The sequence below is a fragment of the Clinocottus analis genome, unplaced genomic scaffold (genome assembly GCF_023055335.1).
Source record: "Clinocottus analis isolate CAN_PGR_092001 unplaced genomic scaffold, fCliAna1.0.p SCAF_43, whole genome shotgun sequence".
NCBI lineage: Eukaryota > Metazoa > Chordata > Actinopteri > Perciformes > Cottidae > Clinocottus > Clinocottus analis.
This window is the reverse complement of record NW_027176187.1, coordinates 622,501-644,326: the sequence shown is the minus strand read 5'-3', so window position 1 is coordinate 644,326 and position 21,826 is coordinate 622,501. Positions and strand designations below refer to the sequence as shown.

The following is a 21,826-nucleotide window of genomic DNA, read 5'->3' as shown; positions in this document are numbered from 1 at the left end:
TATTTGTTCATTTTTACATCTCAGAAACCGGAAATTTGAGATCAAGCTTTTATGTTTGGTTGCAGTCTAAAGTGAGTGTGACACACAAATAAGCGGAAAGAGAATAATAGGGTGAAAACGATGACAGGGCTGATTGATAGTCAGTGTGACAGTAGCCATGCTTGCTGCTCATTTTAAATATTTATTATTTTATATTTATTCTATATATTTAAAGATTTAAAGGGGTAGGAAGCCTCTTTTTTTTTATCCTGGAAAGCCTTTTGGCATCGGCCGTCAAGCCGGCATATCGTTAATATCAGATTGTCAGTCAAGTTTAGTCCATGCACTAAATTTAGAGAGAAAAGGTTAAGTGGAACTTTCTTGAATTAATATTTGAAAAAGTATGTCTAATCATAGACCATGAATTAATTCAAATCCCAGTGAGGATAAACAATGTAAAAATGAAATGATTCAATATGATAATATTTTTTCATCTTATGAATATAGCTTGTGGTTGACGAAGCTTTGTCTACCAACTAGTATCAATGTTGATATTGCTAATAAAGTACAGACAATCTCACCGTTCAGCATTAGAGAAGTAAAACGCTGCTGCCATCTAGTGTTGTTCACCATGTATTGAACAATAAACATTAGCATTCCTTATTAGCAGTCATGTTTGTGTCCACCTTGAGAATGAAAGACTGATATGTAATTGCAATTCATCTGCCAGATAATTAGCAAGTAGCACGTTTGTTTGCTTTGACTGTCTTTTGAAGGCATTGATATGTTTTATGAAAATATGATCATATTAATGATCATACTAGTTAACAGTGAATGTTTTTATTATATTTAGATATAGATTGAGCAAAAAAATCATACAATTACATGTGAAATATATTATCAGAGGTTTTATCTAACAAAGTAATGATATGCTGTGTTAAGATCATTGCAGCTAAAAGGGTTCACTAGCAGGACTTAAAACCTTTAGTAATTTATAACAAAACTGCAATAAAAAATGTTTTGATTACAGATGGTTTTAAAACTTGCTGTTTGGCATTTGAATATCCATATACGCGAGTCAATATTACTGTAAAAAAGACTCGTTCCCCTGATAGAGACACATTTTATTAATATTAAAATACAAGCAGAGGACAGATGCAGCACTCACCACGAAAGAACTTTCTTAGATTCTGCAATATTACAAGACTAATAGTTGTGGATACACTCACAACACAATAACAAATTCTAATAAAAATATTGAATATGCATCACTCAATACATGTATTTGTTTCTTTGACCACACAAAGCAATACTGACACAACTGAATTTCATATTTGTACACAGAGGTGTTTGTTCCTACATACATAACTGAAATGTGTTGTCTGGGGTGTGACTGAAGCAGCCTCTAACCAACATGCAATCTGGTATTCCAAACATAGTGAAGCAAAGTCTCTGATGGAATATGCTGAGATGCAGTGTAGGAATAACACACATGTCAAAATACTTTGTACATCAACTATAGCCTCTTCGTATCCCCTCGGATGAGGCGATAATTACGAGCCCCTGGCTGAGCGCAGCTGTGTTGCACTTTTCTCCAGGGAAAGTGAGGGACACTGTGCTTTGGTATTCAGAACACCCGGCCTTCTTGGAGTCTGGTGTCACCCTGAAAAGTGTGCAGACCAGGGACTCTATAGTTCTGCTCTGGGACTACAACTCTCACGTGGGCAACAATGGAGTGTAAATTGGGAGGAACGGCCTGCCTGATCTCAACCCGTGGTGCTTTGTTATTGGACTTCTGTGCTAGTCATGGATTGGCTATAACAAATCAAGCATAGGGCAATTAATAAGTATTCTGGGAACCAGAACAAAGATGACTTGTGGCATTATCAGATCTGCGGCCGTATGTCTTGGGTATAGAATAGAGCTGTCAACAGTTTATCACCTGGTGGTGACTTGGATCAGATCGCCCGGGGAGGCTGCAGGACAGACCTCGTAAACCTCATTGTGAAGTGAGGGTGTTCTGGGAACAATTGGCTTAGGACCCTGTCGTTGAGGTTTTCAATTCCCACCTCCAGAGGAATCTTTTATCATTCCTGAGCTTGGCTTGTTACAGGGTGGGCCAAGCGAGCCATTTTCAAAGCCTCCATTGGGTTTCCAGAAACAGCAAACGGGAACTAGTTGGCCAAAAGGCTTGCAGCTGCCTGCAGTTGCCAAAGTAGAAATATGGGTTGTTGGAGGAGTTCAGTGAGACTATGGAGAAAGACGTTCAGTTGGGCTCAAGCGAGTTCTGGTAAAGAAAAGTACCTGTAGAGTAGCAGACCGGGGTGGTGGATCCCATTATTATATACGGACACTGCTCAGCCTTCCTGGGAACGTTTATTTTAATATGTCAGAAAGTAGGCTACAACAATGGGCAAACCCCAGGATGGGCAAAGACCAGATCCAGGAGGAGCATGGTGCCAACAAAAGGTGGATTTTGCCCTTCAAGCTGGCAGTGCGTCATTCGCCCAAGCGAGGTGAAATGAGGCTCAGCCGTAGAGATAAAGAGAAGAACTGAGACGTCCGGTCAGGGCATCTGACCAGGATGCCTCCTGAATGTCTCATTTTAGAGATTTATATTATTATATTATTATAATTATATTACCAAGGCAATCTAATGGTCAAGCAATGCCAGTTCCATAGGAATTTCACCCAAATTTGTAACTAATCTCTAACTAACTGAAACCCTGTAGGTTATGGACATGTGAATGCATATGGGATGATTCTGCACTTCACAAATTACAGCCAGTGCCAACATTCAGTGCCAATCCAGGACACATTGTAAAGGTCAAGGTGATGCCACAATCTTTCTCAAACCAGCCATTGTTTTTGTTGCCTTAACCACACAACCATAATTTATTTGATATTCCCACGATCGTTTCCCAACCATAACTTGGAGTGGCTGTAGCTCAGGGGGATGAGCGGTCGTCCCGTTACCACAAGGTAGCCGGTTCGATCCCCAGTCACCCCACAGCTCACACGCTGATGTGTCTCTGAGCACGACACTTAACCCCTCGTTGCTCCCCACAGGGCAGCCCACTGCCCCCTCATCAAGGATGGGTCAAATGCAGAGAAGAATTTCCCCAGGGGGATTAATAAAAGTGTATGTTTGTTTTTTTATAATCGTATCACATTTGACATGAAGTAAGAATTTGAAAAACAAATTGACATCTTTTCTCTTATCTCTGTTGACATGCACCATTATCCATATCATTTTGACATTTGAATATAACGACGTTACACAATGAAATATAGGTCTTTTTATTCATTTTTTAGATGACATAGGCTTAGACTTCACCCCATACCTCTCTTATTCATGAATCAGACAAATAAGGGTGTTTGCTGGCATTATGACATTTTATTTTCAAAATACCTTTTAATTTTGCAGCTGCTCAGGTCTAAAGTTTTTCAGAAGCAGCTTTTGTGTCACTACATATTTTAAGCTTCATGGCTTGGTGTGAAATATATACAAACAGGATGGTTCTTGTTAATCCACACTTCTCCAAGTGCAACTTTTGTGAAAATTCACAAAAACAGATGATTTAAGTTTCAGGACCCTTTGATGGTTATCCCACCCCAGTCCTGTGTGCAAGACGTTCCCTAAGCAGAGGTGGTGGAAGAGGCCAGGAGCTCTGCAGGGCAGCCTCCTGCAGCAGCCACCTGCTCCTCTGCCCGTAGACACAGCTCCTGAAGGAAGTTGGCTGTCTCCATCACCAGGTTGCTTTCATCATCTAACCAGGAGCAACACAGAGTAATTATGTTGGTTGTTTAACACAAGACACACAGTAGCCTGACCGCAGTACTGGCTTAAGACTAAATTGTCCTGCTGCTATACTGCATTACATGTGATTAATGAAATCAGATCAAATATGATGCTTCTGCTGCTTCTGTCCATCAGGGAGAGGATCCTCCTCTGAATGAAGGTTTCTTCTTTATTTTTCTGTGAAAGGGTTTTTATCCTGATCTGATGTGAAGTCCTGGGACAGTGTATGTAATCTGTATGTGTACAGATTATAAAGCCCTAATCTGTCATTTGTGATTCTGGGCTATACAAAATAAACTGAATTTAATTTAATTAAAAAAGATTTCTTGAATTTACCAAACTGCTTCCAGTCAGGTATTAGTTATATTCACCTTTTGCTGTCACCTATTGTTTCAGTGTACCCAGAAATCCATTCTCTAAATGTCAATCTGGAGAATAAATTGCATGACTGCTGTGAACTCTGCCGCGCAGTAAAATGCTCATCATAAATATCTGTATTCTTCTGAACCTTGAGTAAACATTATTTCTTTCATTTTGGAGCCTGACTGAAGTTTTCTTAAAAAATACACTCTACACAGCACCTTTCAGTTCTTTCATCCTTGGAATAGCCGTCTCCGGGTCGGCATCCTGCTCCTGTATGCACCTACACATCTTTTTATGGGTGAACCAGTGGAGCTTTTGGCACATCAGGCTGCAATAAGTCACCTAAAAGACAAACAAAAGGAAACACAACCTGGGGGTAGTTTCAAATGGAGAATTGTAATGACATTAATTATATTACAGGAGCTATCTTTTACCAAACTTTGACTTACTGCTTTACAAAGGGAGCACCACTTGTCGGCTCCCTTTTCCCCACATGTAGCACAGTAATGAGCATCGACAAACGTCATCTGCCCTGTTATAGCCTGTGCCAACACTGAGAACGCTGTGGGGTCGTTGCCCTGGAAATTAGATGTCATGGTATATTAAAGTTATATCAACAAGAATGATTAAATATAAAATGATTGCTCAATAACTTATACAGCTGCATCAACAACGTCTATCAACAACTGTTCAAAAGTACTCTTCCTCATTTATCTTTTAAAAACACTGGCCGTCTGCCAAAAATGATATGATATGTCCTGCACTTCCAATCTCTATCGGTGTAATGATCCTCACCTGTTGCTGTCGGAGTGTTGCCTCACAATAAGGAAACTTCTTGATACAATCCCGAATGAACTTCTCCTGGTACTGTGGGAAACCATCACTGTCTCTTCCCCTTAACAGGCTGGGACCCAGCAGCAGGTCAAGGACAGCAGAAATAAGACCATAATCATTATAACTATGTTTTTTTTTTGAATGTATAACAGTATTTTGTAACTAGTGGTTAGATTCCTACAATATTTGTTGTAGATATGTTGGGTCCCAAGAGGATGAACCTTACGGATCTTGGTGGCTCCTTGACCTGTGCTTCCAACCACGAGCCCAAACTTCACATCTCACAGTCAAACATGCAGAGTACCATTAACACTGTCAGCAGCTTTTTGTTTTCAGTATAACCATTGAGCAACAATGGTTAACAGTAAAATCTTGGGTTGCACTCAAGTGGGTTAAATGGTTGAGAAAATAAGGATGGGCCTTTGATAACAAACCACAGATTGATTTAACTACAACTATGAGAGCAACTTGAGTGCATTATTTCTATAGAGCCAAATCACAAAGCTCATCCCATGATACTTTTCATATAAGCAGGTCCAGACTCGGACCTGCTCTATAAAATGAGTGCTGTGAGTGCTGCTGGTTATATATTTAGGGCAGCTCTGGCTCAGTGGTTCATGCCGGTCTTTCAATCAGAGGATCGGTGGTTTGAGCCCTGGCTCCGTTAGTCCATGTCGATGTGTCCTTGAGCAAGACACTTAACCCCGAATTAGTTCCTGTTGCTGTGTCTATGGTGTTTAGAGCAAAAGTTAAGTCGCTTTGGATGAAAGCGTGAGCTAAATGAAATGTAATAATATTCAGAAGACGGACTCAAACGACTCACTTCTTGACGAGTTCGTCCAGCTTGCCATCTTGTTTCTGTAGGAAGGCGAGGCATTTCTGCAGCACACAGCTGATGTAGTGCATCTTCACGGCAAGGGTATCATTCATGTCTTGCTGCTCCACACACTGCTCACACAGCATATCCATCACCTGGTAACACTTCTCCAGAGCTGCCACATCGACCAGGACAGGATTCTCCTTCACCAGCAAGACTATCTGACAGATTGGAGAGTTGGTTAGACAAACACTTCTGAGGAGAAACAATGTCTCTGATTGAGACATAAATTGTTTAGCTGCGACTGTATTTTAAGGATTTAGGAACTTTTTGTAGATTGTTGGGCTGAGACTGCAGACCAAAGCTCTCAACTCAAATTTACTTTACTTAATTTGTTGTCAAAAAAATACTTGTGTAAAACTAATTTTGTTGAATCATCCAAGGAAAGTGTGTTTTTTAAATGTGAAAAGTTGTATGGAGGGGTCTTGTACCATCAAGTTTGGCGTGAATACTACCTTTTGTCAGTGAGTTACAGCTATTAAATGGATATTGTGTTGTTTTTTTAGCTGACAATGCATGGGACAAAAATACATTTTAGTGCTGTTTATATTTTGCTCGTCATTTCTTGACAACTATTGGATGAATTGGCAAGAACTATTAGTTCTGGATGTTCAAGGTGTCTCTAACTAAAGGACATTAGAGATCTGTTCACTCTTTAGAGCCAGCTATAGGTCAAACTTTCAAGATCAAAACTCTCATATACAATCACATGCCGCTGAACCTGTGAATACGAGGGCAGGTCTTAGCTCATGAGCAGGCCTCACCTTGACTGGGTTTAGGTTGGTGGTCATGATGATCTTGTGCAAGGCTTTCGCCAGCATGGGGGGTAGCTTGGGCTCCCTCTCCAGCCCTTGTGGGCTGGTGTAGTCCTCCAGCCTCGCCAACGAGAAGAAATTGTTGATCACTGTTACACAGTCATGCTGGCCTGGAAGGAGAATTACAGGTGAACATGTAACCACCATCAAAGTCACCAGTAAACTGACAACACAGTCTATACGCCTGTCTCACCTACAAACGCTGCCATCTGAGCAGCAGTGCGACCCACAGAATTCACCAGGTCTTTCTCTGCTCCCGCATCCAGCAACATGGAGGCGATGTCTGTTTTCCCTGCAGGTGGATTTGTGATTTTCATTTTAGAAATAGAACACGATACATTGCACCACCAATTATCTTGCTACACTAAAATGACATGAATGTTAGTCTATTTAACTACAATTCAATTTATCAGAATGTCATGAGAACCTTACAATAAATGCTGCAAAACTGAGTGACAGTCATACCTGACAGGCCAGCGAACATGAGAGCAGTGTATCCATATTCACGCTGGTTGCCGTTGACGTCGGCCCCGTGTTGCAGCAGCAGACGACACATATCGGCCTTGCCCTCATACGCTGCATGCATCAGTGGAGTCATACCACACTTAAGGAACACAAAAGAGGGACAAGCTTACACCAGGGATTAGCTGATGGACCTGGAAAAAAGAATGCTTAAACAGCAACAATTATTCCATCTTAATCTTATCTCAGGCAACAGAAGCACAGAAATGCAGGTGATCGTACACAATAGAAAACAAAGTTATGAATATTATATTCAATTTATGAGCCGTATGAGCCCGAGCAGCCCCGAAAAACGGGGGCTGAATTCTTCATCAGGAGGTCTCCGGTCCTCGTAAGCTCATTTCAGACACAAATAAAAGTCGTAATTACGTAATTATTATTTTTTGTTATTGTCATAATTATGACTTTTTTTGTGGTGGAAATGGGCTTCCATACTTTGTAGTGTTGGGAAGTTTAGAATTGTTGTCAGTATGCATGGAAAAAATAAGATGCTCCTCCATGGTTTGCAGATTATGATGAAGGAACATACAAAACAAAGGCCCCTGCTAAGTTAGATGGTTACAAGGATTTATATGTTTTCTGTGATACAAAATTTGGTTAAAAGTTTAATTTTATAATATTTTTTCTCTGCATTTAAAGAAGGCTGGAATCTGATTGGGTAACAGCTGAACGTCTTCAAGTCAACCCTGGAGGCAAATGTACCAACTTTGGATTTATTAATAAATATATGAATTGCCTGTCATCGCACACAGAAAATACTTTTGAAACATGTCTGTGTTGTGTGGAAAGGTAACTGTGTCACCACATCTGATCCTGACAGGAGCAATCTGTGAGCTACGTGTAGTGGCGTGATGCTATTATCAAAGAGTCAACTCCATATGGCTCCATCACAATAGAGAACATGTTACAATGACATCGCTGTTGCATTGTGGGTGGAGGAGGAAGGGGGTGTAGTCATTTTTACTACCATCATGTTTTAAAACATATCTTCAAACACGAGCTAACCGTAATGTTGTATGGTGTTGAGCAGACCAGTAGCCTTTGAGCAACACTTTGTCATTACATTCAAAGAAATATCTTTTTTTTCAAGAGTTGTGGCTTCTCAACCTTGGCTCTGGGGCCTCACATAGGGTCACTTGATAAGCAGATAGGGTCCAAGAGGGTTTTTATATTTACACTATGCATATATGTGTAGTTCAAAAAAGGCTTTTTTATGATTTCCATACAGGAGCTCATGCTTAACAAATCAATTACAATTGTAAATTTACAGGACATCACTTGCTGGGAGTAACAATTTAGTGATCACAGTAAAGGAAGCTGTGTTATGGTGAGAAATATGCTCATTGATGTTTTGGGTTGACTTTTAATATGGAGATCAATCTCACTAAATTATTGAAATACATAAGTGGAGCCTGAAAGTTTGTTTTCAACATTAGCTAACAAAAGTGTTTTTTTTTCTTTTTGAAAGCTCCAGAAAAGCAATTACATGAATACTTCAACTGCGAACATTACAAAATGTTTTACTTTCTATAGTTGTACCTCATCCAAACAGTTGACTCGTACGTCCTGGCTGGCCAGCAGATGGGAAGCCTGGTGTACATCACCTGCAGACCAAAAGGTATCACTATGAAACACCTGGAGACAGTTTGAGGTGTGGACATGTGAGCAAGAAACAACAGCGATTAAAATACACATCCATTCATACAACATTATGATTGTTGGATGGTGTTGTATGGAGTTTGTTGACCTGCTGTCAAATGACTTACAGACATAAAATGACTCAAATACTTTTCAGGTTATGAATGTTTTTTTTTGCACTACTGAATTCAAACATTTTACACACTTGTAGAACATGAGTGATTGTCAGGGGAAGTCGGAGCGCGTGTAGGAGCATCCCGTCTTCCAGTCAGAGAGTCCGTAAATATAGCAATTCAACACAGTGTATGATTAGTGGCAAATGACATACATATGTCCATAGACACGTTTTTGTATTGTTCAGAAAGGACCGCATGAAATAACATGCGGTGCCATGATTTTATACACCTGGTTATATCTTTAAAATCATATGACAAATATTGATTTGAAAACAGTGCAATGTCAAGGTTTGGACAATGTACTGTGTGTAGTGTAGTGAGTGCCTAAACTTTCACTCAGAAATTAAATTACTACACAATATTTGTAAAAATAAAGTTTCACAAGAAACTCACAAGAAAAAAACGTTGAAAGATTATAATAATTGTGAATAACAGTGACGGAATAAAGCTAGAAGTGCACTCCTATAAAAGATAAGTCAGCTACTACGTACCAGCAGCAATAACTTGCAGCATCTTTCTTTCAGGTGCTGATAGATCTCCTTCCTGAGAAGCAGCCATCCTCTCCGATCAGGTCTGCTGGGGTTGGATGCCTCGGCCTCGTCTGTCTGCTGACAGTCTCCCGGGGGCTTGAGCGACGGCTCTGACACAAGAAGGAGCGAACCATCCTTGGAACGTACCACTATACCAAACCAAGGGGAGCTCGTATTTCATCTATGTATAAAGTTAGGCTCTGACTAACTATTCTGACTTACTGTGTGTGTCATTGAGTGTGGTCCTGTCCAGTTTATTGTTCACGTGAACACCCAAGTATAAGATTTTACAATCTCAATGTCCATTCCCTGGATGTTCACTGGTACTGGGGAGAGCGTTTACTCCAGAGGAAGTCCACCATCTTTATCTATTAATGGTCTGATAAACGTTCTGTGGAAAGACAGTTAAATGTTCTATGGTAAGGCTTTTCAAATGAGTTGTAGTTTAATTCATAATAATTTGAATACTTTTAATTCATATAGTGCTTTTCTGAATACTCAACGACACTTGAACTTCGGTTCAGGATTCATTGATAGGTCCGAGTCAAAGACGGCAGCTACTCTACCTCCAGTCTTTCCTGATCCGATGTGCGGTCCCTGACAGGGATGTCTGTGTGTACAGACTTTAAAGCCGCTGAGGATCATTTGTAACTTGTGATTTTAAGCTATAGAAAATAAAGTGAATTAAATTGAATAATTATCTCTCTGCCTTTCGGTATTTTCATGTTGCTGCTGCACATGCAACTCAACCTCCCCATCACCGCCCAGTCTTCACAGATTCATCCAAAGCATCATCAGCCTGACCCGTGTCATCGTCCCATCAGCACCAGCAGTGTCTGGATTCTTCAGGGGCTTCACCTGCTGCTGCAGGGCAGACGGCCTCATTACAAATCCCCTCCTCACACTGTCTAGACCTTATCATCACTCATCAAGTGTTTATAATGAACAGTTACCTTTCCTTTATCTTACCTGTCTAGTAATATGACGCTTATAGAACTTTTTACAAGTTGAAATAATCTTACAGCACTCACATATTTCTTCACTTCTTTTATTGAAGAAAAAAACATCTTTAGGACTGTACAACAGACATGAATGGGTTTTTTTGCACTACTGAATTCAAACATTTTACACACTTGTAAAACATGAATGATTGCAAAAGACACACAGTCAGGGGAAGGAGGAGCGTGTGTAGGAGCATCCCCGTCTTCCAGTCAGAGAGTCGGTGGTTCGAGCCCCGACTCCGCTATTCCCTGTCATTGTGTCCTTGAGCAAGACACTTAACCCTGGATTGCTCCCCGTTGCTGTGTCTACAGTGTATCGAGCAAAATGTAAGTTGTTTGGATAAAAGCGTCAGCTTAATGTAAAAAGATTGTTTTTCATCCATCAGTGTTTTATAGCGGTTTACAGCGCAAAGGACCAAAGGTTCACAGAAACATCATTGCAGCTCTCATACAGTAGCTCATGTTTGCAAAAGAAATGATGCAGAAGACCAAATATACCACATGCCATCAAGAGGAGTGCATGTGTACTATAATATATATATATATATATATATATATATATATATATATATATATATATATATATATATATATATATATATGTATATATGTATATATACATATATACATATATACATACATACATACATACATACATAGAGAGAGAATAATAATATTGTATTGTATTATAATAATTGACTGAATAAAACACACAAACAAACAAAAACCATCAGGCGGGCTGCATACATACTTAGTACTATGCAGCTAACTGTTAAAGACAATATGACTTCTTTTACAGCCATAATATCTCAGTGTACTCACTGCAAATGATTAGAAACTCTCTCTGATGACGAGCTGTCAGTCTGGAGGCAACGTGTGTGTTGTTTCTTCACACACTGGTTTTCTGAACACATCTCACTCCTGACAAACAAACCCGTCATGTGAAAAGAGCCCCAGGGGAAACACACAGTGTTGTGTTTGCGGTGAGAAGGTCCATGGAGGTGGTGACTGCTGTCTCACAGGAAAGCACTGGGGTTCGCTCGGGGGTCCTTCTGGTTCCTGTAGCGATATGTGAGCCACACTCCCAGAATCTGACATAAGACACCTTTACGGTTAGATACTGTGAGGCACACATGAACAGCTGCTTATCTCTGTGTTGGAGTGTCAAACCCACAAAGAATCTACTCTTGGTCCATTATGTGTAACCGCCGCACGCTCACATGCACTAACGTGCACGACAAGGCACGCTCACATGCACTAACGTGCACGACAAGGCACGCTCACATGCACTAACGTGCACGACAAGGCACGCTCACATGCACTAACGTGCACTACAAGGCACGCTCACATGCACGACAAGGCACGCTCACATGCACTAACGTGCACTACAAGGCACGCTCACATGCACGACAAGGCACGCTCACATGCACTAACGTGCACTACAAGGCACGCTCACATGCACTAACGTGCACTACAAGGCACGCTCACATGCACTAACATGCACTACAAGGCACGCTCACATGCACTAACGTGCACTACAAGGCACGCTCACATGCACTAACGTGCACTACAAGGCACGCTCACATGCACTAACGTCCACTACAAGGCACGCTCACATGCACTAACGTCCACGACAAGGCACGCTCACATGCACTAACGTGCACTACAAGGCACGCTCACATGCACTAACGTGCACTACAAGGCACGCTCACATGCACTAACGTCCACTACAAGGCACGCTCACATGCACTAACGTGCACGACAAGGCACGCTCACATGCACTAACGTGCACGACAAGGCACGCTCACATAGATCTTGTACAAGGTTTTTGCTTCATCATTAAACTCAGTGTTGTTGTTGTGATGGCTCACTTCAGTAAAGCTGAAAAAGAATCCGATCCCTCCTACAAAGTGGAGAACCTCTCCAGCATGTTCCTGGATTGTATCTGCACAGGGCAGGCAGGAGCGGTTGTGGAAACAAGCCTGCAGGAGAACAGGAGACAAAACTTCAGACAATAGAATGCAAACACTTCAGACAGCAGGGTTAGAAGTGTCTGTAGAGCTTTACCGCTGTTCTTTAAATGATTAAACGCTACAGTGAGGACCCATCAAACTATTTTAACAGGCAGGGGCCTGGAAACATTTAATTAATAGAAACTCACAGCATCACAGGTGAGGTTGAGGTCCACCTGTTTGAAGCCACAGCAGTTGAGGCTCTTCTCCACATCCCTCTGAGTGCTCTGAGAGTTATTCCAGCCCACCGCCAGCAGGTGATCCTTCAGCACACAGACAGGAGCAATACCACGTTAAATGTGTGTGTGATAGCAGTTTCATATTTAGAGCTGTGTGTAATTTCAGTAAATACACAACAATGACATTATCATTACAATATCAGTACTGGTAGTAGTAGTAGTAGTAGTAGTAGTAGTAGTAGTAGTAGTCGTAGTCATTGAGTGTGTTCACATAAACATGATCAGGTTTTGAAGTATTTGTATGTATGTATGTATGTATGTATGTATGTATGTATGCATGCATGCATGTATGTATGTATGTATGTATGTATGTATGTATGTATGTATGCATGCATGTATGTATGTATGTATGTATGCATGCATGTATGTATGTATGTATGTATGTATGTATGTATGTATGTATGCATGTATGCATGTATGTATGCATGCATGTATGTATGCATGCATGCATGCATGTATGCATGTATGTATGTATGTATGTATGCATGTATGTATGTATGCATGCATGCATGCATGTATGTATGTATGTATGTATGTATGTATGTATGTATGTATGTATGTATGTATGTATGTATGTATGCATGCATGTATGCATGCATGCATGTATGTATGTATGTATGTATGTATTGAAGCAAATCAGGGGGAAAAGCCGAGCAGACAAAGCACAAGCGCGGATCCCCAAGCTGAAGTTGGGGGAGGTGATCGAGGGAGGTTTTTTAAAGAACTGCAAACAGGGAGCACTGGCCTTAAGCGGACTGGGCCGGTATACTAGCCCCTTTCTTGATGGGTGACGTGCAAAAAGCCTGCCAGAACCTCTCCCCTGCAGAAGTGGATGAGTATGAGGCCTTAAAAGCAGCCATCTTAGCCCACCATGGTCACAACCTCCAGACAAGGGCGCAACAGTTCCACTCCTGGTCCTACGACACCAGTGCGACACCAGTGCGACACCAGTGCGACACCAGTGCGACACCAGTGCGACCGCAGGTTGCGACCCTGATGCGTCTGACCCACAGTTGGTTAAACACGGGAGATGACCCCCCTCCCCTCCCCACCCAGCCTTGGAGAAGACTGCCTTTACTGCCCTTCGGTGTCATGGAGTGCTTGGTCCACCATCCTCTGGAACTAGTTCCAGAGGATGGTGGACCAAGTAAAAACTTTCCTGGGATTGGTGGGCTATAATCAGTGTTTTATCTCTCACTTTGCTACCAATGCAGCCCCCTTACACGAAATGACGAGAAAAAAACCCTCACCCACTCCTGTTGAGTGCCGAAACAGCCGAAGCGTTTTCAACTCTTCACAAGGCCTTATACACTGAGCCAGTGATGACGTGTTCATTGTCCATGCCTCGGGATCAGTTGGAGCGGTGCTGTCCCAGGTTAGGGGAAGAACACCCAGTGACCTACACTAGCCGTAAGTTGCTAAAACATGAAATGAACTATTCAACTGTAGAGAAGGAATGTCCTGAAATGAAATGGGCCCTAACCCAGCTGCAATATTACCTCCTGGAAGAAAATTCATCCTAGTAATGGAGGACTCCCTGAACTGCTGGAGAGGAGCCACAACGGACACAAAGTAAACCTGTGTACTCGCCTCTCTCCTCTGATCTGCCCACGTAGGGTCAAGCAACCGGCGTGTGAGACCAAAGACCCCGACCGGGAGGAACCTTTTGTTGAATTTGACCCCACCCCCATTTCCCAAAGCGTACTTATAAAAGGACACTTTTTGTTAAAGTATTACTGTCTCTGAGTTTCCTGTTTTATTGTTTATTCTTCTCGGGTTGCGTGTGTGTATTTTCTGACTGAAAGATGTTCATCTTACCTGCTGCTCTCTGTTGATAGTCAAGCACGCACTGGAAACAGCGAACTGCACAATAAACACCATGAACAGAACAATCATGTACTGAGATTCACCGTCAAGGATCCTGCTCACACCAGTGTCACTAAACCAGTGCAACACAGACGAGAGTAAGGCTGGAAATGGAGCTGCAGGCTCCGTCTCTGCACCGATCAGTGGGCCGTACGATGCTCTATATTGCACATGAGTACATGCACAGAAATTAATTTCACAAATTTAGGGATGAAGAGAGAATCCTGATGTATTAAAAACAGCTTCCTTAGCCAGACAGTTCATAGCCAGTAGTCAGTAGGGGCATTGTGCAGAGGGCTAAGAGCCAGTAGATAGTGAACATTGTGTAAACAGTGAGTGAGTTGAGGGCTGTGCATATTTGCTCCAGCTGATGATGAACTTATTTAAATACCAACCAACCACACGCTGTGGACATTTCCCTGGCTGGTAACATCATACATGATGTCAAAACTATGATATAGGAGCATCCGATATCATAGCAGTAATAACAGCAGGAGCAGTGTAAGGATACGAAGAAGAGCAGGACCTGGTGATGCTTCATGGCCCCGATGAGGCCGGCCAGGGCCACAAAGAAGAGGAAGACGCCCACACCGATGATGCCTCCCACCACCTGGAAACTGGAGACCAGACCAAACCACTTCCCCCATGCTGCGATGCCGATCATCAGCAGGCTTACCATCTGCAGGATAGACACACACACTTAGTTAATGCTAAGGGTTTGTGAAACATGAAATCTTTACAATCATTTCAAGTTAATTTCAATATCAAATAAAAATATTAGCTGCAGACCATTTGGATTTGAAAAAAGTAACTTTCAAGGATAAAACCTTGCCGGACAGACAAACACCTGGATATGAACTCCTGGGACCTCTTATGATGCAGTGTGGAGATTTGAGTCACACAGCCAGCTGTATCGAGTGTTCACAACGTGGAAGACATATCTGCTATTACAGTAGAAATGTGTCACACTACAGACAACATTCTATATTCATTGCAGATGAAAAGATATTCAGATTGTTTACTAAATGCAAATATCAATACTAAAATGTTGAAAACCTCACTTACTGTAAAAGTCCTACATTTAAGTTAAAAGTACAGAAACAAGAATTGAAAATAGAAAATGGATTTTACACTACATGTCATCACTCAAACATCCACTGATGACATGTGCCACCTGACCAAAGCCAAATCTCATTCATACACACACTCACACATGTGTCAGCCTTCAGGAGCTATTGAGCCTGGGATCCAACCGCTGGTCTTCTAACATCCTACCACGGTCTGGTAGGATGTGTGTGTGTGCGTGTGTGTGTGCGTGTGTGTGTGCGTGTGTGCGTGTGTGTGTGTGTGTGTGTGTGTGTGTGTGTGTGTGTGTGTGTGCGTGCTTGCGTGTGTGTGTGTGTAGATATTGATGGAATGTTAACTCTGAGGTGTAAAGGGTTAACAGAATTGGTGACCTCTTGGGGGCCTCAAGGCTGATTTATACTCGGGTTTTACGCAGAGACGCAAGCACGCAAGACACGCATGGCCGTCCTTCCGTGGTCAAATCGGCCATATTGCGTGCTTACGTGCGTCACCCCAAATTTCTGACTATCTGTCAAAGCTACGTGAGCCGTACGCAGCCCGGAAGGCTGTGATTGGTCCGCTAACCACGTTCTTTCTGAGTCTCTCATTTCCGGTTTAATAGTATAATACCTCTGTTTTTAAAAGCCACAGCAGAAACAGGAACAATGGATCTTGTTGAAGAACGTTTGGCTGAAGAGGTCCACAAATATGAGCATTTATAAAACCGACGTTCACCGATATCTCCCTCCAGGAATTCACCTCCATCTGCGGAGTATCAGGATACTCTGCGTGTCCTGATACTCCGTCAGACGGGCTTTGACGGATAGTCAGAAATTTGGGGTGACGCACGCAAGCACGCAAAATGGCCGATTTGACCACGCATGGTCGGCCATGCGTGTCTTGCGTGCTTGCGTCTCTGCGTAAAACCCGAGTATAAATCAGCCTTTAGGCTTTTTTAAGTCTTTTTTTTTAACGGCATGCAATCTACCTATTGGGGACCCTTGCTTTACACGGTCGGATTTCAATTATAAAGCCATCTCCGTAACCGTCCGGGCTTGTATGAGTCTAACAAAGCAATCTAGACTGTTTGATCAACTATTAGTACCTTAAAGTTCCCAAAACGGTAAGAGTTTTTTTAAGGCCGTCTCAGGTTTTCGGGTTTTGTGAGCCTCCTGTTTGCTAGATGATCTTGGAATCACGTCAGCCGTAAGCTCCTGAAGAGAACATCCGGGCATATGGGGACTGTAGTTTTCTCATACAACGTTTCTATTTCTGAACCAAATTTACACCGTGTTTGTTTCTGAAAAACACAACCCTGTTCCTTCCAACAAGGGGTGTTATCAGTATGTGAGACCTTGGTAAGGGTCTGAAACACACGAGAATGATGCTTTTACGTGGCGCTACCGCAGTTTAAAATAAAAACCGATAACATTATTATGACATCAGTCAATTCCCCTGTGTGTGCAGGTATACTTTTCACACTTCTAGGCAGAGTGGTCCTTTGATAAGATGAGTGTAGGACTGTCCCTGACGACATGAGCGTGCTTCTGATACCACAGTGTAATGATGGGCCGATGTGTGTACACTGTTTAGGATGGAAAGAGCAGTCAATTGGAAGAACAGTCCATATGGTAGCATATTCTGCTGCGGATACTCACTACATAGAGGATGTTGAGCGCGCACAGGCAGTGTTTGGAGCAGGTGAATCCGGCACAGCGCATCGTGATAATAAATCAACTGGTTCAGACAAATGTACGCAGGACAGACGCTGCTTCTCGCTCCCAGCAGCCCGCAGGAGAGATGCCGCGTCTCGCTCCCAGCAGCCCGCAGGAGAGATGCCGTTTCTCGCTCCCAGCAGCCCGCAGGAGAGATGCCGCTTCTCGCTCCCAGCAGCCCGCAGGAGAGATGCCGCTTCTCGCTCCCAGCAGCCCGCACGAGAGATGCCGCTTCTCGCTCCCAGCAGCCCACAGGAGAGATGCCGCTTCTCGCTCCCAGCAGCCCGCAGGAGAGATGCCGCTTCTCGCTCCCAGCAGCCCGCAGGAGAGATGCCGCTTCTCGCTCCCAGCAGCCCGCAGGAGAGATGCCGCTTCTCGCTCCCAGCAGCCCGCAGGAGAGATGCCGCTTCTCGCTCCCAGCAGCCCGCAGGAGAGATGCTGCTTCCTGCTCCGCAGCGGGTCAAACCTGAAGCTGGGTGCGTCACTACAAACAACGCAGCCAAATGACCGGAAGCGACAGACCAAGCCTTCAAAATAAGTGCATATCACTTGTCGTCATATAATTGCAAGCTAATGTAAACTATTATATTAAGTACCGCTCTCTTGGAAGCAGTGTTCAAGTGTATGTGTCAAGGGCTTTTATTAAGTCTGAGCAGCCAGTTATAATCTCTGTATTAATACTAATAAAGACAGTTATCATCACTTTATTAATACTAATAAAACAATTATGATCTCTCGTCTAATACTAATAAAGACAGTTATGGTCACTGTTAATACTAATAAAGACAGTTATCATCATTGTATTAATACTAATAAAGACACAGTTATCATCACTGTAATAATACTAATAAAGGATACTGGTACATCATCCAAAAGGATGCTGAACACACGGATGACACAATGTGCACCATGAAAAGATTCCTCACCAGCTCATTTGAATGAAACTCATCTTCTAAAGAAAAGATCTGCACAACTCCTGAGTGACTAGCATTTCCTAAGCAAAAATCATAGCATAGAACCAAAGACTGTATGCGTAGAACAGAATGAGAAACCTATTGTTTATTTGTCTTTCGTATCAGTGGAGTCATGTTTTCTAGCTTTTGACTTTCACGAGAGCCAATGAGATATAATTTTGCATATGTAATTGTAAAAGTCAGAAAACGTTGAAACCGCTACTAATCAATGTGTTCATATTAAAGCAGGAGTTTCCCCTCTTAGTTAAGATCAAATATTGCCATTTGACATAACTTCAGATGACACCAAATAAAATGTCTGTTCTAAGTGAGACGTTTCGTAGTTTATGACCCTTTAACCAAATCGCACACCTTCAGACCACTCTGTGATATTTGAATGACTAATGTAGCAGTTTAAACTGTGAAAACATGTAAATGTAGATCATCAATCTTTTAATTTCAACAATGAATCACAAAAAGCTCAAAGCTCCGTACAGCAGCTGGTCTGTGGAGCAGAGATGAGGTCAGCGGTCAGATCTGCTGTCTGCTGCCTTGGTGTCCTCTTTGATCCATCCCTCTGCTTTGAACGCAACATCAAGCACATCACAAAAGAAAATCTTCTTTCATCTTAAAAACATCGCCTGTCTACGCCCCTCCCTCTCCTCTTCAGCCGTCTTCATCCTCACCTCTCAACTAGAACAGCACTGCAGCAGCATCCTGCACGGCACATCCACCACAACCATCAACAAACATCAAGACATCCAGAACTCTGCTGTCCCTCTGCCCACCCAGTCCACCAGAGACCTCATCACCCAGTCCACCAGAGACCTCATCACCCAGTCCACCAGAGACCTCATCACCCAGTCCACCAGAGACCTCATCACCCAGTCCACCAGAAACCTCATCACCCAGTCCACCAGAAACCTCATCACCCAGTCCACCAGAAACCTCATCACCCAGTCCACCAGAGACCTCATCACCCAGTCCACCAGAGACCTCATCACCCAGTCCACCAGAGACCTCATCACCCAGTCCACCAGAAACCTCATCACCTAGTCCACCAGAAACCTCATCACCCAGTCCACCAGAGACCTCATCACCCAGTCCACCAGAGACCTCATCACCCAGTCCACCAGAGACCTCATCACCCAGTCCACCAGAGACCTCATCACCCAGTCCACCAGAAACCTCATCACCCAGTCCACTAGACCACATCACCCTGTCCACTCGACCACATCACCCAGTCCACTAGAGACAGCATCACCCCTCCAAAACCTCCATTGGCTCCTCATCCAGCACGGAATCAAGTTCCAGATTCTCCTCATGACCTACAATGCCTTTCACCACCCTGAACCCCTCCAGACCTCTCTGACCTCTTAACCCTGAACCCCTCCAGACCTCTCTGACCTCTTAATCCAGAACCCCTCCAGACCTTTCTGACCTCTTAACCCTGAACCCCTCCAGACCTCTCTGACCTCTTAACCCTGAACCCTCCAGACCTCTCTGACCTCTTAACCCTGAACCCTCCAGACCTCTCTGACCTCTTAATCCAGAACCCCTCCAGACCTCTCTGACCTCTTAACCCTGAACCCCTCCAGACCTCTCTGACCTCCTGCACCCACAACCCCTGACCCCCACTCTGTTCACGCATCAGACCTAGGGGGGCGGGCCTCCTTCGTTGCTGCCCCTCCCTCTGGAACTCTCTCCATCACTTCAGAGATTCTCCGTCACTCATCACTTTCAAAACTGCGCTGAAAACTCATTTATTGAAATGTGCGTTTAACCTGTGATGTAGTTCAGACCGCTCTGTCTCCTCCTGCTGTCAGCTCTCTGGTTTATATTGTTGTTGCTTTTATTATTATTTATTTATTATTATTATTATTTTATTATTTATTATTATTTTACCATGTGAAGGGCCTTGAGTACCATGTAGAGTACCATGCAAATAACATGTTTTATTGTTATGAGGAGGAGGAGGAGGAACGGTCCAGTATTTAGAACAGGGGTGTCAAACATACGGCCTGCGGGCCGGATCCGGCCCGCCAGGGGGTCCAGTCCGGCCCGCCAGGGTGTTCAATCAAAAAAAAAAAAAAAAAAAAATTTTTTGGATCACGTCATGAAAATAGCGTCACAAACGTGTCACAAAGCGAGGGAATCTGCAGAGGAGAGCAGGCAGATAAACAGAGGGCTGATGTTTGAATTTTTGGTCTTTATGTTTCTAGGTAATTGTTGAAAGACCTTAAAATAAAGTTTATCATCTAAAAACCTTCACCAATGGTTTAAACATAGAGAAACATTGTCGTTAATTATGCGTTATTATTCTGTGATTTTTCTGGTCTGGCCCACTTGAGATCAAAATGGGCAGCATGCGGCCTCTTCGCTCAAATGAGTTTGACACCCCTGATTTAGAAGATCCTTACCGTGAATAAAGTCTGAATGCAGGACAAGACCCTGCTGTTGCTCAACTGTTCAGGGATATTGACACATTCCTTGACACAACCTCTCAAACCTACGGCAGGCTCACAAGCTAAGTGACTGATGTCCTTGCAGGAGCCCATGTGCCCTGCAGGCCTCACTGAGGCAATATAGAGTAACACTAGTTTATATTTAAAAAAGCTTTCCTTCATTTCATCCAGTCCATTTATATGTATTGGTACGTAGCAGCAGTAGCAGCATGAGCTATACCAAAATTATCCCAAGATAAGAGTTCAAGAGTTACTGAGTTGTAAACTCTCCTGCAATCTGTCGGCAAATAAAACAGCACACTGACCGTCTGTATGTATGAACAGTTCCATATTTATTTAAAAGACATTCCTGAAGTACAGCAATAATAAGAAAGGTAAGGAGATGTAACGCTGCTGACAGCACGCCGCTCTGCTCACAGCTCAGACTTCAGGAGCTTCTTCGCCTTTTCCATGTTGGTCTTGACTGAGGAAGAAGCAGGAAGCATTGACATCGAATCAGTGTGTGTTTCATGAGCACAACTCATAAAGGATACATAAAGAAGAATGAAATCAATAAAATTATATAAAATGCTGCGTTAGCTGCACTTACAGAGTTTGAGATCAGCTGGTTCGTAGGCATACATGCGGTTGGAGTAGCGACCCACGATGTCAGCCCTCACTGTCATTGTGGGATCTGTAAGGACATTATTGCTAATGGCTGAGAAGGACTTTTACTGGTATTCAAGGTATCATGTGCAGATAAGATGCCTCTTGTGAAAAATGCATCTCTGAGTCTGTGAAGCTTGTGGAGAGGATGTGTGAACATAAAGCATCGTGTCACAAGATATCTCTTACCGACAAAAATGATCCTGGGGACGTACTGTCCATCAGGAGACAGATGTTTGTCTGTGGTTTCATACTGTAGGTCAGAGAAGGAATAACACGTCACCAACATGTAAACCTCTCATCTTTGGCCCTGGAGCTCGCATTGAGCG

General features: G+C 42.9%; 3 protein-coding genes across 4 annotated transcripts in view; all 3 read right to left on the bottom strand.

Annotated features, from left to right (window-relative positions):
- Positions 1-1,094: 1,094 nt before the first annotated feature.
- Positions 1,095-9,602, bottom strand: LOC137801713 (ankyrin repeat and MYND domain-containing protein 2-like). Its single transcript, XM_068599064.1, has 10 exons — positions 9,498-9,602; positions 8,732-8,796; positions 7,136-7,274; positions 6,864-6,962; positions 6,620-6,780; positions 5,802-6,016; positions 4,940-5,048; positions 4,594-4,722; positions 4,363-4,486; positions 1,095-3,749 (listed from the first exon to the last, which is right to left on the bottom strand). The coding sequence occupies exons 1-10, from the start codon at positions 9,562-9,564 to the stop codon at positions 3,619-3,621; spliced, it is 1,239 nt and encodes a 412-aa protein (XP_068455165.1). The 5' UTR covers positions 9,565-9,602; the 3' UTR covers positions 1,095-3,618.
- A 1,589-nt stretch (positions 9,603-11,191) lies between these two features.
- Positions 11,192-17,867, bottom strand: tspan13b (tetraspanin 13b). The gene is made up of 6 exons (XM_068599135.1): positions 17,378-17,867; positions 15,166-15,333; positions 14,607-14,687; positions 12,699-12,812; positions 12,409-12,519; positions 11,192-11,628 (listed from the first exon to the last, which is right to left on the bottom strand). The coding sequence occupies exons 1-6, from the start codon at positions 17,438-17,440 to the stop codon at positions 11,554-11,556; spliced, it is 612 nt and encodes a 203-aa protein (XP_068455236.1). The 5' UTR covers positions 17,441-17,867; the 3' UTR covers positions 11,192-11,553.
- A 3,294-nt stretch (positions 17,868-21,161) lies between these two features.
- The window catches only part of agr2 (anterior gradient 2), a 2,002-nt gene continuing 1,337 nt past the window's right edge, over positions 21,162-21,826 (bottom strand). For both annotated transcript variants that reach the window (XM_068599149.1, XM_068599150.1), the window contains 3 exons: positions 21,687-21,750; positions 21,442-21,525; positions 21,162-21,315 (listed from right to left, as the gene is read on the bottom strand). In XM_068599149.1, coding sequence (XP_068455250.1) covers positions 21,266-21,315; positions 21,442-21,525; positions 21,687-21,750 — 198 coding nt within the window. In that variant the 3' untranslated portion in view covers positions 21,162-21,265. The remainder of the gene's footprint in view (positions 21,316-21,441; positions 21,526-21,686; positions 21,751-21,826) is intronic.